Source organism: Rhinolophus ferrumequinum, chromosome 12 (genome assembly GCF_004115265.2).
Source record: "Rhinolophus ferrumequinum isolate MPI-CBG mRhiFer1 chromosome 12, mRhiFer1_v1.p, whole genome shotgun sequence".
NCBI classification, from domain to species: Eukaryota; Metazoa; Chordata; class Mammalia; order Chiroptera; family Rhinolophidae; genus Rhinolophus; species Rhinolophus ferrumequinum.
This window is the reverse complement of record NC_046295.1, coordinates 51,022,201-51,036,458: the sequence shown is the minus strand read 5'-3', so window position 1 is coordinate 51,036,458 and position 14,258 is coordinate 51,022,201. Positions and strand designations below refer to the sequence as shown.

General features: G+C 54.0%; 1 protein-coding gene across 8 annotated transcripts in view; it reads right to left on the bottom strand.

Annotated features, from left to right (window-relative positions):
* DNAI1 (dynein axonemal intermediate chain 1) overlaps positions 1–14,258 on the bottom strand; it is a 42,332-nt gene that overhangs the window by 11,340 nt on the left and 16,734 nt on the right. For 6 of the 8 annotated variants that reach the window (XM_033122451.1, XM_033122452.1, XM_033122453.1 and 3 more), the window contains exons 12-15: positions 6,326–6,573; positions 1,676–1,765; positions 1,460–1,547; positions 739–818 (exon numbers count right to left, since the gene is read on the bottom strand). In XM_033122451.1, the coding sequence (XP_032978342.1) occupies positions 739–818; positions 1,460–1,547; positions 1,676–1,765; positions 6,326–6,573 (506 nt within the window). The remainder of the gene's footprint in view (positions 1–738; positions 819–1,459; positions 1,548–1,675; positions 1,766–6,325; positions 6,574–14,258) is intronic. The other 2 variants (XM_033122450.1, XM_033122454.1) reach the window with 1 other exon arrangement.

Below are 14,258 nucleotides of genomic sequence, written 5' to 3'. Positions count from 1 at the left end.
ACAATCTCACGATTTGCCCATTGTCAGTTTTTTTCCCTGAGCAGCATGCCCCTGCCCCCCTAACACTAAGAGAAGTGTGACTCTTGGTGACCCTCTCCTGGGCCACCATTGGGAGTGATGGAGAGGGGATGGGGACCTCGTTTGCATTCAGACCAGCTCTGGCTGGGCCTCAGGGGCTCCAGGGAGGGTGCCTGTAATTAACATGCTGAGTCTCTGAGCCTAAGAAAAGCTTTCAGTAGAGCTATCTCTGGATGGATGGAGAAGATCAGGGTGTTCACCCACCAACACAGAGACCTTGCAGAAACTGGCCGTAAAGTTCTATCTGGCCGATGGCATGCACCAGGTATTCAGAGATAAACTGTCCTGTTTCCTGACCTTCAAAGCTTAGCTCAAGTTCAGATCTACTCCAGGAAATCCTCCCAGAATGTTCCAACTCTCCCAACCCCCACTACCACATCTACCTCCTCCACCACTAGGAAGAGAGGGAGCACCCAGAAGGAAAGATGCTGGGCTGGGCTACAGCCACCCTCTAGGTTCTCCGTCCACTTTCTTGCAGTCAGCCCCTCTTCCTGCTACTCAATCAGCTCAAGAAATACATTCTCTTCCACCAAGAAGCCTTCTAGAACTGATGAGCACTAAGATCTGTCAGAATAAGGTTTGTTGAGAACAAGAAGCTTGCAGGGTACTCAGGTCTAAGCCGCCCCATAAGGAGCTGGCACAGCGGCCGCGCTGCCTCACCTTGTAGATTTTTCCCTCCTCTGTGCCCACTAGGAACATGTAGTCGATCTCTTTGTGGAAGTCAAAGGCAGTACCACAGCCTTGGGAGAAGGAGGAGCAGCCTTAGCTGGGTTCTGGGCAGGAGGCTTCCCGCACCTCCCCTCCACAGCAGGCCCCTGGGACAGCGTGAGCCCAGCCCCTGTGAGGGCTGGGGCCAGCCAGGCAAACAGAAACCAGCCCTCTGGCCTGCTGCTTGTCCCAGGCAGTTGGGACTCTGCAAAGGGCCGGGGCTTCTGGCCCTTTGGAATGGGGCCTGGGTAAACAAGGCAGGATTGAGTTAAACAGGGTCGGAGTAAACAGGGACGGGGTCTGCAAACAGGGACGTGGTCTGTGCAAACAGGAATATAGTCTGCATAAACAGGGTAGGAATTGAGTAAACAGGGACAGGGTCTGGGTAAACAGGGCCCGATCTGCATAAACAGGGTTTGAGCTACATAACAGCACCTGATCTGCATAAACAGGAACAGGGTCTACAAACAGGGATGGGACCTGCATAAACAGGGAGGGCCCGCAAACAGCCAAGGGCTGGGCAGAGAAGACCAGGCTTTCCCATTTCCTCCAGTCCTGGCGCTAGTACAAGAGGAGGATGCAGTGCCAGTACTGGGGAGGACTGTCATCACCGAGCCTCACGGGGCCTGCGTGCGGTGGCCAGGCCTGGATGCGAGGGAGCTGGGGCTCCTACCCACTGTGTGTAGCTGTAGGCCATCTAGACCTTCCATGGTGCTGCCCTCCACCTTCAGCTTGATGACATCTGTGTGAACCAGCTCGCTCTGCAGTCACAGGGATGGGGAGGGCACATGGACTGGTCTGGACCAGCAGGGTTGGGGGGGTCCCTTTTCCATTCAGCTCCCCCCATTCCCCATCCACCCCTGTATGACCCTTTCTGGGAAGCAGGCACCTTCACAAGTGTCCAAGACACGATCCTGCCATCAGATGACACAGAGAAGAAGTTAAGGTTGTTGTCCATATCATCCTTTTGCCACTTGACCTGAAACATCCCAAACTGTGAGCTCTGAGACCCTGCTAGGGTGTTGAGTTAGGACTGAGCTGAGCAGGGCTCCCTTAAGAACCCATCTGAGGTTCAGAAGCAAGTTCTGGGAGCCCATTTCTCAGAGTCCCAGTGGCCTGCCCTCCCTCCTTCCTTCCCCCGCTCCTTCCATCCATCTCTGCCTCTCTCATCCCTCTCACCCTGATCGTCCTCGGAAAACAGTTCAAGCCAGGGTGCTGCCCTGATACACTGGCTTGGCAGTGGAGGTGCCCAATTCCTCCTTGGGTTGGGTTCAACCTCCCTATACATACAGGGCCTGGAAAGGACAGGGCCCATCGACCAGTTTCCTCATTTATAAAACAGGAACCACAATAGCACAGGTTTGTTGTAAGGAATAAATGAGATAATGAATGTTCTGCCCTTAGGTCAGAACATTGCACATATTAAGTGTTCAGTGAATGTTAGCTAATGTCCTCATTATCACCGTCCTCCTAGGAATTGGGATGCCAAGATTCTGCAGGGAGCTTTTCCCTGTTCGCCTCCTCCCCCAGTTCTTCCTCCAGGCTTGCCTTTCTATAGTCAGTCTTGCCTCTGTTCCCACCTTTCACTTTACCACTGGCTTCTGCTCCCAGAATCCATCTCCCAAATCTCAGATTAGAGGTGCATTTCTCTATTGCAAATTGAGGTTAATAATCGTGCCCCACCCATCATCTCAGGGCTGGAAGCAAACATATGGGAAAGTGTTTTGGAGACAGAGTTGTTGTCTTATGAAGATGACAGGCTTGAGGCTCATGTTTCTGTTGCCAGATGTGGAGGCTGGGCCAAGCCATGTCCCAGAGAGCTGGGGAGGGACTGGGTGTCTAGAGCTTTCCATCTTCCTGCTCCCTCCAGACCTCCCATGCTGGGACTACTGTCCACGCCCCCACCCCCCCATGCCGAGGCCCAGTGAGAGAGGACAGGAACCCAGTGGTACTGCCTGTAACCACGGCTGTCACTATGGCTGTTGAGGGGTATCGAGGAGGTGGGGGAGGAAGGAGGGGCTGCCCCTCCCCAATCACCACCCAGGCCTGGTGGATCAGAGCTGCAGGAGGGCAGCCAAGTCCTGCCTGGGCCTGTCTGGACCACTGGCTCTTCTGTGCTTACACTGGTGGGCTTAGAACACCACAAAGCCTGTGAAGTCAGAGCTGACCCTGATGCTGAGACCACTTCCTTTCCTGTGTAAAGGCAGTTCCTTTAAAGGGAGAGGGGAAGAGTGTCAAAGGCCAGGCTGTGAGAGGCACGAGGGAGTTGCAAAGGGAAGTGTTCAAAGAGCAGCTGCCAGCACGCATGCAAATTGTATTTCACACCCCACCTTGCCGTCTGATGCCCAATAGGGGGTGCTGTGTGCATTTGCCAGTGAGTGTGTACATGTGTAAGTCCGTGCAAGTCACACACATGCTCTTGTGGTGGAGGGAGGAGGGTAGGAATAAAGTGTGGGGAGGTGCAGGTAGTAAACGGATGAATGCCCAGGAAGCAGGTGGTAGGAAGGAGATGGAGGCTGCTTAACTGATTGCTTCCGCCTTATCTGATTATGGCAGACCCACTTGACCCCAGTGTCTGCTCATTCATCTTTCTTGCCACCTTCACCAGTGTTACACAGAACACACACACACAAACACACACACACACACCCAGCGGAGTAGGGTGTAGCTGGTTGAGGCTTACAGTGGGGCCGGCACAGGGCTGGGCTACTCAGGCAGGTTCCCTGGGGAAGTAGACTATGCCATGAGACAGGAACCCAATCCCCTTTGAAAAGACAGTTCTCTCTCCCTGGCTCCAAAACCTTCCATGGCTCCCTGCTGCCAACAGAACAGTCTGTCTGCCCCAGCCTGGCATCTGAGATCCAAAGCACCCTCGTTGGTCTCCCTGAGACACAGTCCCTTTGAGAAGGACCTAGACTCTGACGTCTCTTATGTCTGATTCACCAGCCTGGCTCTCCTTCAAGCTCCAGGCTCATAGGCCAACTGCCTGGTAGGACACCTCCTCTGGCTTCTTGTATTAACTTCTCGCCAAACCTGTTCCTCTTCCGCATTTCCCACTTCTGGGGATGCCCTACTGGGCGCTCCAAACCACAGACCCAGGTGGCATCGTCACCAATTCTTTCCTTTTCCCATGTCAAATCAGTTGTTTCCTTCTATTGATTTTACTGTCTCAACAGCTCTGAACCCTATCTTCTCATTTCTCTCTCCACGGCTCCTGCCCTAGCTCAGGCTTCAAGATTTCTCATGCTGCAACCGGAGGAAATCTCCAAGACACAAACACAACTGAGTCAGTCCTCTGCCCCAAACCCTCTCATATCTTGGCAGTAATTTTTGAACTACGCTGGGGGAGAGAATCTTAGGAGCCTTAGGAAAGTACCTCAGGGGACAGTGGGAGTAATAACAAACTCAAACAAGTAGGACCCTGATCCACTGTCATCTTAACCCACTGGGCTTTATTATGAACACTTCATTTGAAACCACCAACCTACAAAGTTGAAGCTTCCTACTTGCTGGAGAAGCACACGTACGACTGGGTGCTTGTGCTTGTGTCAGGTCCAGCTCCCTCTCCCTGTCTCTCACACTGTGCTCCAAATGATGTGCTGTTTCCCAGCAGGCACCCTGCTTGATGCCCGTGTCACTGCACCTTTGTACCCTTCTTCATCTAATACTGTCTCATCCCTCACAGTTCAGCTCAGGTGTTGCTTCCTCTAGAAAGAACTCCCTGCCCCCCATCCTAGACACTCTGAGCGCCCCTCCTCACTGCCCTCATGAGCCCTCTGTAGCCCGTGGCATCCTGCCCTGTCCTGCTCAGCCTGTGGCTGTGGTTATCTCCCCACTGGGAACTCCAGAGACCAGACCCTTAAGCATCCTCAGCTCTCAGAGGAGCAAACAGGGAAGAGTTACTGAATGGATGATAAGACGGATGAATGATGAAGGGGGGGGTGGGAAATGAGAGGGAAAGAGGAAACAGGAAGTGAGTAAATGAGTGAGAGACAGGCAGGCCTCTCCCATGTCCCAAGCCATGATTTCAGCCAAGAACTCTGAGTCTTCAGTTTTGCAGAGGCAGTAGCCCTGTTCTCCTGACAGGATGCTGGGAAAGCAAAAGGCCACCCCCCATGCAGATGGATTCCAGTCTCTCTGGCACCCGCCCAGTGAGAGGGAAAATATGTGTTCTGCATGCCCCATTTCTATTTGATTTAGAGAACACAGGAGAACGAGAGAAAGGTGGTTGACCGAGTCCCCTCACCCTCTCCTGGGCTTGAGGAGGGTGGTCAGGCCAATCAGAGATGCTCCATGCTTGGCCCTGGACTGAGAGCAGGGGCAGGGCTGATGCTGGTTCAGGCCTATCAAAGAGGCTCCTTTCTCCTCTCCCTGGGCTTTAAAATCCCTGCAGACATCTTTCCCATGTCTGGAGACCTCCATGTACCTGGAGGCAATGAACTAGAAGGTGGGTTTTCCAGTGGAGAGAAACTCCTGAGGCTGCAAGCTCTGGCCTCTGCTTTGGTAGACAGTATCAGGGAGGGTGTTTAGTGGAAGGGGTGCCTCTCTCCCTCTGCCCTAGCTCTGGGTAAAGGATGAAGCTGAGAGCACCATATCCCCTGTGCCTGGACAGTCCTCCTACTCAGGGAGCTGAGAGCCAGTACCTGGGGCAGATGTCCACATGACTCAGGGAGCTTAGGGCCAGAAGAGGCAGGGGTGCAGAGCCTGCCTACATACTGTGTCAGGGCAGGAGGCAGAAAAAGATGAGAAGACAGAGTCCCCGCACTGCCTCATGAGCCCAGAGGTAGAAATCCATCCTTAGATTCTCCCAGACCTGCCCATAGGGTCAGAGTACACAGCCTCAGAAGGAGGGGGAACTTTGGAACACAGTGAGGAAGGGCCTGCAAAGCCAGAGCTAAGAGACCCACTGAGACTGAAATCATGAAGTCCACTCCCAGTGCAAAAAGATGGGAGACGAGGTGCAATCTAGCCCCGATGTCCAGGTAATGGTCCCACTCTATGTCGGTCTGGAGAAGAGGGACGCTACAGGGAAGCCTCAGGGTCAGACCTCCCCTATCAGGTCTTACAGTCCCACCCAGCGGGCAGACAACTGGCAGCACCCACCCATCTGGAGGTCCCCCCAAATCTAGCCCAGATGGCAGAGGAGAGCCCTATGCGGAGTTGAGGAAGCTCACAGAGGGGGAACTGGAGCCCTTGATATACTCAGCAAAGGCCTGTCTGGCCCTGCAGACGTCCAGCCACTGGTTCTGAGTCACTAATCACCACACCTAAGAGCTCCTCAGCAGACAGATGGCACCTTCTGACGGAAGCTCTGGGGCAGCACACCCAGCTCTTACTGCAGACCTTCTTACCTCCTGATTCTCACCTTCCGCCCTTCTTTGCCCCGTCTTACACCCAGCTCCCTGGCCTCTAACCTGATCTCTGTCACCCTCATCCTCTTCCCTGTGGGCCCTCCTCCCCAAAGTCCCTTCTCCAGGGACTCCCAGGCCCGCACCCTACTCATCCCTACCCCCATCTCCCCTCCTGGTTTGAGGCTGACCTGCCACACAGGGTCCGTGTGCTTCCCAGACTTGGCTGAGCTGCGGAAGGCAGGCTGGAAGTGGGGCTTCTTGAGGTTGTAAATGGCCACGTTGCCGTCGTAATGGCCCACCACCACCAGGTAGGGGTGGTCCACGTGCATGTCGAGACACATGATGCCACTGTCGCTGCTGAAGATGTACTCGGGGAAGCTGGGGTTCTTCATGCTGTAGAGCAGCAGCATGCCCCGGCTCTGCTTCATGAAGTCATCTGCCACGGGGAAGACGGGCCTCTGCGGTTGGAGGATCCAGCTACCCTGCTGGTACACCCCCAGGGCCCTTCCCCACCTGAAGGACAAGCCCTGCCCTGCTCTGCTTCTGCTAGAGAGTGTGGGCTTCATCCTCTCCGTCTGTGAAATGGGATCCTGAGACCTGGCCTACCCCTTCTCAGGGTTCCTGGGAGGATCCAACAGTCAGTAAAGGTGACCAGGCTTATCTGAGGGACTGATTGTCCTTCTTATTCTCCCTAAGGTACAGCAATGGGGGATGCGGGCTAAAGGAGTTGCTGAGTGCAGGATATGTGTGGGCTTGGGAGGGAGCAGCATCCTCAGGGAGGGTTCACATGCCCCACCCCGGGGCAGGTCGCTGTCCTTAGACGCCTGCATCTTGCCTGTGTGCCTCCCAGCCCCCCAGCCAAGGGCAGGAGTTCCGTTTGGACTAACATGGAATTATCTATATGAGTCCCAAACTGACTACCTCTGGGCATCTTCCCAGGACCGCTGGCCTCTCGTCCCCAGCTACAGCCTGAGCCCTAGCTCCAGACATGCTCCCAGAATCAAGGAGTCCCAGGCCAGCCAGTCAGACTTCCACAGGCCGCTGTGCCACCCTTCCGGCCTGGGCACAGCTTTTGGTGATTAACAATGGATCACTTGGCAGACGTACTGCTCTCTGCTTGCCCCACGTCAAGGGAGTGCTTCCCACTCTTTCATTCTCTGCATACTTGGTGCCAGTCCTGATAATGAATCCAGTCGTGAAATAGAATCCAGTCCCAGCCCTCCAGACCAGCTCTCCTGCCACCAGCCCAGGACCCTTCCCAAGCTCAGAGGAGCCAGACCTGCAGAGGTGGAAGGCTAGAACAGCCCCCATCTTGGGGGTCCTATGGTAAGGCAGCCTTTCAGCTGAGATGAGGGCCTTTCCCCTGCCCCCCCACCCCACACATCGTGGTCAGGAAGGAAAATGCTTCTACTCTTGAGAAAGTGAGGAGCTGGGGGCCTTCCAGATCCCCTTGAGCCAAGTTGGGTCACCCTGTGCCTGGCAATATCTCAAAGCCTTGAGGGGGGTGGGAAGGAGAGCTGGCAGCATCTTACCCGTAGGGCTCCAGGGCGAGCCCTGAGGCCTGACTTTCCAAGGGAGAGATCTGCAGGTGGCTGAGGGGAGTCTTTTTCCCACCCAGATCATGAAGGGCTTGAACTAGGCAGTGTGACAGTCACTGGGAGCTCCTTTTGCGCCATGCAAATCCTGAGCACCTGATCTGGGCCTCCCTCTGGGCTGCACCCTGGCAGGGACAGAGACACTCCACTCGAGACCCAGGTTTGCCCTTAACAGCCTATTGTGATGAGAAAGCCAGACCCTGCAGCGGAATGAGGCAAGCCCTTGCTGGCGGATCACAGGGGGATGATGCCCTTGAAGTCTAATTTGTCCTTGATGCTGGGCAAGACTGACAGAGGGTGAGTGGGTGGGCCTACAGGTGGGTGACCGAGGACTCAGATGCTCTCCTTACTGCACCTACTTGCTCTGACTGTGGCACAGGACCTAGCCCCTTGAGGGATAGCAGTGATGACCTACTTGCTCTAGACAAACTTTAAGCACTCCCTTCATGAACAGCGAAGCCAAGAAAGGAGGATCGGAAACCCTAGGCTGGCTTATTAACTCTATAGTGAGGACATCTCTGACCCACTCACACAACCAATGGAATTAAAAGCTGGACTTAATGACCCCCTCATTTTACAGATGGGTAAACTGAGGTTAGAAGGGAGAAATGGTGTGTGCAGGTGCATTAGACCCATCACATGGTATTTGCCACACGCAATATCCCGTTTATAGCTGAAATTATCCTGCTCAGGAAAACGACACTAATCTGGTCTCTACATGGAGGTGGAGAAAGGAGGGAGAGGAGGCACCATGCCTCCTCTGGTGACTGGCAAAGTCAACCCAATCCCTCCAGAATCTGGACTAGAGAATGTGTAAGGGACAGGGCAGTCAAGCATGGTAAGAGGAAACTTCTGGCAGAGAGAAGCGTAGATTTCGTGAGAGAGGGACACACAGCCACCAATCACAGTAAGGCTTCCGTCCCCAGGCTACTTTCTTGCCGACAGTAAAGCCTCCCTGTCGTAACCTGGCTCTCGTGGTCTGTTACTTGCAACCAAATGAGTCCTCCTGTGATAGAGATGACAGCTTCTAACCATGGCTAGACTATGTGTTTTGTGAATTCCAATTCAGGGCTCCAGCTGCCAAACTACACTGGGAAAGCAGAGAAAACTCATTTAACTGGGGCTTCCTCGCCATTCCATGTTTTATGATATTCTCCTCCTGACTCCTATGAAACCTCACTATTTTGCTCTCCCAGTATATCCAGTGTGACATCCCAGCTCAAACTTCCAACTGTCCCAGCATGATATTATCAGCTTGTCTTCCCAAAGTCCTAAAAGAACATCACTATTCAGACCCCCAAGGGTCCCCCTAGGGTATCACCATGCAGGCCACCAGCAGTCCTGTTACATAGTTTCCCAGCCCTCTAACATTCCCAGTGTGACGTCACCAGCCAGTCACCAACAGTCCCACTATAACAGTGGCATCAAGGTCACCTACAGGGCTTCAGTTTCCAGTGAGGGTTAGAATAACATCAGGCTCAAGGCTATTGAGCCTGGGGCCTTGGGCCCTGGGGTACTTTGTCCTGAATCCCACAAGCTCTGTGGCTTCAGTGACAGAGATGGGAGCCCCCAACACCACCCTCCGTTGTATAAAGAGTCAGAGACTCTAAGAGGAGAAAGGGCTGCTGGCCTGGCCTTAGCTCCCCTACTCCACTTTGTACTTTTGCCCTTCTCCAGGAAGGCTTCCAGACCATTCAGCCTCTTCTTTGTGAGTGCCCCCCACCCCCACCTTTAGGAGCTCCTCTACTTATATCTCATTATTACAGGTGGTCGTGAGCAGGTTTTTTCCTTAGCCTGCCACCAAAAGATGCAGTGAGCATGGCCTGGTGTGGCTCGCAGGCTTGCTATCTTTGCTATTAGCAGGAAGCAGGTTGCTTCCTGCTAATCCTGCTCTGCTGGATAATCGCTAAGGCCGCCTTTCAGTGAATGATCCACAAAATCTGGGAGGGGAAAATTAACCACCTCCTAGAGTCTGATCTGGCAGTTCTCTGAAAACCATGGTCTCAGGGGAGGGGTAGCTTAATTCCACCACAGACCTCTCGCTGCCCTCAGCTCCCTTTGCAAAGGCCCTGGCAGAGTAGTGCCCAGGGAGGAACATGGATGGATGTCTTCTTGAACTGGCAACCACCAGCAGGGACCTCCGGCCCCCAGCTTCACCCCTGCTCTACGAATAACAGCTCTGGATCATGGGGGTCCACTCTGGAGAGTTTTCGCTGTCAGGAGAAGCCTGGGCTCCTGCTCAGGATTCAGGGAGGGCAATGCAGGCAGCGGGCATGTTGGAGCATCAGGCTAAAGGCAGGTCAGGGAAGTAGGTGTTAACCTGCAGAAACAAGGATTCCAAGCCAGCCTCGGACAGCAGGCCTCCTCCTCTCTTAGGGTGGCACCCCAGATGCGTCCAGCCCAGGGCTGACTCTAAGGCAGCAGCTATCTAATGCCTCCCTTTATGAAGTCATGCAACAGGCACATGGAGGGGGGCTGTGGTAGGCCGAATAATGGTCACTCCCAAGATATCCATGTCCTAATCCCCAGAACCCATAAATATGTTACTTTGCACGGCAAAAGGAATTTGGCAGATGTGATTAAATTAAAGACCTTGAGATGGGGAGATTATCCTGGATTATGTGGGTGAATCCAATGTAATCACAGGGGTCCTTATAAGGGAGAGAGGGAGGCAGAGAGTCAGAGAGAAGGAGCTGTGACAACAGAAGCAGATGTCAGAATGATGCAATTGCTGGCTAGAAGGGTGTCGCAAGCCACCGGATGTGGGCAGCCTCTAGAAGTGGGAAAAGGAAAAAAAAAAAAACCCACAAAAAACATGTTCCCCTTAGAGCCTCCCAAAGTACTGAAACTCTGCTGAGCCCTGATTCTTGTTCAGTGAAACCCATTTTAGACTTCTGACCCCCAGAACTGTAAGATAATACATTTGTATTGTCTTAAAACAATATGTTTGTGGTCATTTGTTATAGCAGCCATAGGACGCTAATTTTGTAGGTATTCAGAGAAGGCTGACCCAAAGCCTACTTTTAAGAATCAGAGGGAGATGCCCCCATAGATGGTACCTTTTCATGGGATGATTTGGAAGCAGTCCCTCTAGAAGTCAAGAGATGGATGCAATGATCCCTCGCTCTTCTGAGGATAATGTTTCCCTCTGTTTCCTACACCCCTGCCCTGCCACCTTGGACTCCAGGAATAGAAATGCCCCTTGGGTTAGGATTTTCCCAGTCCCCAAGGGCAGGGGACCAGATCAAGGCTGCCCTAAGAAAGGGGATCAGTGCTAGAGGGTTCCAAACCTCCAGCATGGCGTAGAGGCCATGGTGCCAGGCTGGGCTCAGCCTGCCAGGCAGCTGGGCTTTTCCAAGCACTCATCCGATTAGAAGTCATTTAAACAGTGTGAGAAGCAAGAGCAAGGCCTCGGAGACAGACTACATCAAGCGGGACATTTCGTTTGATTTAGGGAAAATGAGGCAAACATTTGCGAACCTAAATAACTAACCAGTAATTAAACTACCAACAGGAATGCCCTTGCACTACCACCCGGTGAGCACAGTGGCCTTTATGGACTGTATTTACAAAGAGACCTGACAATATAATTAGTCCTGTAAATTTTACGCAGCCGGCAGCCGAGGAGTGACGGATTTTGTGTGTGTAGGATGAAGAGGGGGAAATGAGGTGGACAAATTTCCATTTTCAGTAAATGAAATTAACACTGCTTAATTAGTGAAGCTGACAAATACATGGAAAGATTTAAATCCCTACAAGTGTATCTCTGGCCTGGGCAGGCTCAGGGACAGGCCGAGATGTGGCGGGAACGAGTTGGGAATGGGTCTAGTGCTGGGACTCAGGGCCTGACTCTGGCTCCTTTTGAGGGTGCCCTCCCCAAAGGGAGGCTGGCTGAGGGACAGCCAGGAAGCTTCCTCCCATCTCCGGTGTGATAGCTAGTCAGAACCACACAGAGTTTCTAAGATCGGTTCTACTATCCCTGCCTGACAGACCACGAGGAGTCCCTATTTCCCTGCCACGAGCAGGCTGATGGGCTGGAAAAGACCCCTTCAGAGCAGCAGGCCAACATAATTGCCTCCCAGCTTTGCCCCCTTTCCTGGACTAGCTAGCTCCCTCTGCCCGCCAATGATCCTCGGTCTGCTTTCACCTGCTGACAGCATCTTCCTTTGCTCTGCTGGGAACCTGGAGCCTGGCCCCAGGGTACAGCCTGTCTCTATCCTTTGAGCACCCCGTACACAGCCTGGCATGCTCACCACCTGGCACCCAGCGGCCCCAGAGAGGCAGATGTGAATGCTTCTGTGCTGTTGCAGGCAATTGCCTAGACTCCCTTTGCCCGATGTACTTGCTCCTGGCCTGGCTCCAGGCAACCTTCCCTAGCCCCAGAATGTGGGATTGGCCCCCATCCTTCTTAGGGTATAGAGCTACCCCTGTCAAAGTTTTATTTGGTTGGGTCAGAGAATAAATATCTGGGAATTCCAGGCAAAAGGAGGCCTGGGCTGAGCTCATCAGGGTCAAACCCAACAACAAACCCAAATTCTCACTCCAGTGTTTGTCCACAGGAGGCAAAGTCTGATGATGGAAGGCTGGCATCTGGAAGCTTCCAAAGATAGTGTGATGATGCTGGTGAGCCACTTGCTCCCCACAATGACCAGTCCAGTAACTAGGGTGCTGTTGACCTGCCTCAGCTTGGCTCTCTTTCTTCCAGGGAGGCACCTGGGCACTCAAGAGTACGGGACTCCCAGAGGTGACAGCAGGAGTGAATGCAGGAGCCCTTCTGAGCCCCAGCCCAGCTGGCTCTGCTCAGGCTTCTGCAGAGTAGTCCTGAGACATGTGGGGCTCTGGAGAAGAGATGCCTGTCTGAAAGCTGGTCAACAACTCCCATGCCAATGACAGCAATAGCAAACACTACCGCTGCCACAGACCCTGCTTTCTCAAAGAGTAGGTAGGGGCCTTGTCTCATCCCCCTCTATCCCCACAGCCTCCTTTCTCTCTCTGCTTATGTCCCCTGATCATCCTGCAGGAAAGCTCGGGGAAAGAATGACAGACAAATCAGCAATGATGGTCCTATGTATGGGTAGTCCCACAGCTCACAGGACACATCTGCTGCTTTTCTTTCAAGTGTGCCGCACAGCAGCCCTGGGGTGGAGAGCTGGCAGAGGTCAGCCTCTCCGAGTCACCAATGAGGAAACCAAGGCTCAGAGAGGCTTCTGGCCCCACCACTGGGTGGGTCAGACCACTGGGTGGGTCAGTCCACTGGGAAGTGACCCTCCAGCCAGAAGGCCTGCAGCTGACAGTGGCACTGCCCAGGCATGTGGATGTGGCTGAAAGGACCAACAAAGGACAAAGAGACCCCTCCTGGGTGACTGCCTGCCTAAGGAGGCCGCTGGGCCTGGTGGACTGGAGGTCATCTATTCCCGGGGGGTGGGTTACTACTTTCTCCACTGCTCCTGGCTGAGGCTGCTCCATGCACAGTCTCCATGTGACTCTGACCAGCTGACCCTGCTTCTGGTCCTGGGTGGGAGGAAGATGAGGCTAGAGCTGAGGCAGTTTCTCCTCCCACCTGCTGGGGAGCCCCGCAGACGCCCAACGCAGGCAGGCCAGGGTAGAACACGGAGGCTACACCCACTCTTGGGAGGGCCTACCCTGCCCCCAGGCCCTGTTCCAGACCCAGTAGCTGCAGCAGAGAAGGAGGAATGTGTTCGTTCCCTGCCAGAGGGGGAGGGCGCTTCCCACTTGGCAGCAGCCCACCCTTAGAAATAGGGACACAAAGCGGGCATTTAGGGTATCCTCAGAGGCGGCCCAGACCACGAGACCAGGAGCAGCTCCAAGGCCTCCCGAAGGGAATGACAAACACCACCTCCTCCTTGCCCTCCCCACCGCTTCCTCACCCTGGTCAAAGAATGGGCGGCCAGGCCGTCTGAGGGGCAGAGACCAGGAGCTTGTCAGCCTGCCAGCCAGCAGCAGCTCGGAGAATGGAAAGGTTTTCCTGTTTGCAGAAACATCCTCCCAGCCAGAGAACAAGCTATTAGCCTGGGGAGCAACGGCTACCGCGAAGTGTGGGGCCCTCTCCCGTTAGGAAGGGGGAATGTCCAGGCCAGCAGGGAGGTAGGGGCTTCTGCAGGAACCCAGGAACATGAAGGGAAAGCAAACTGTCACACAGTTACCACAGTGCTACCTCTTGCTGTGAGGGGAGGGGAGCGGAAGGGGTTGGCAGGAATAGGAACACTCTGGACAATAGTGGTTTCCCAGGGCTCAGAGGCCAAGTAATAGAGAGGAACATCAAACACGTGCCCCCACCCCTGCCTGATCCTGGCCTGATCAGGAACACTCCCCTTCCTCAGCCCCCACCATTCTATCCCACCCTAGGTCTGGTCCAGCCTACCTGCTCAAGATTCTCAAACCTACTTCTCATCCCCTTTCCATAGTCATGGTTCCGATCCTGCCATCTCTCCTTAGGATGCCTGCACCAGTCTCTATACTGGTTGTATCCCTGCCCCTCGCAAATTCCTTTAGCAGTTTTCCCTCT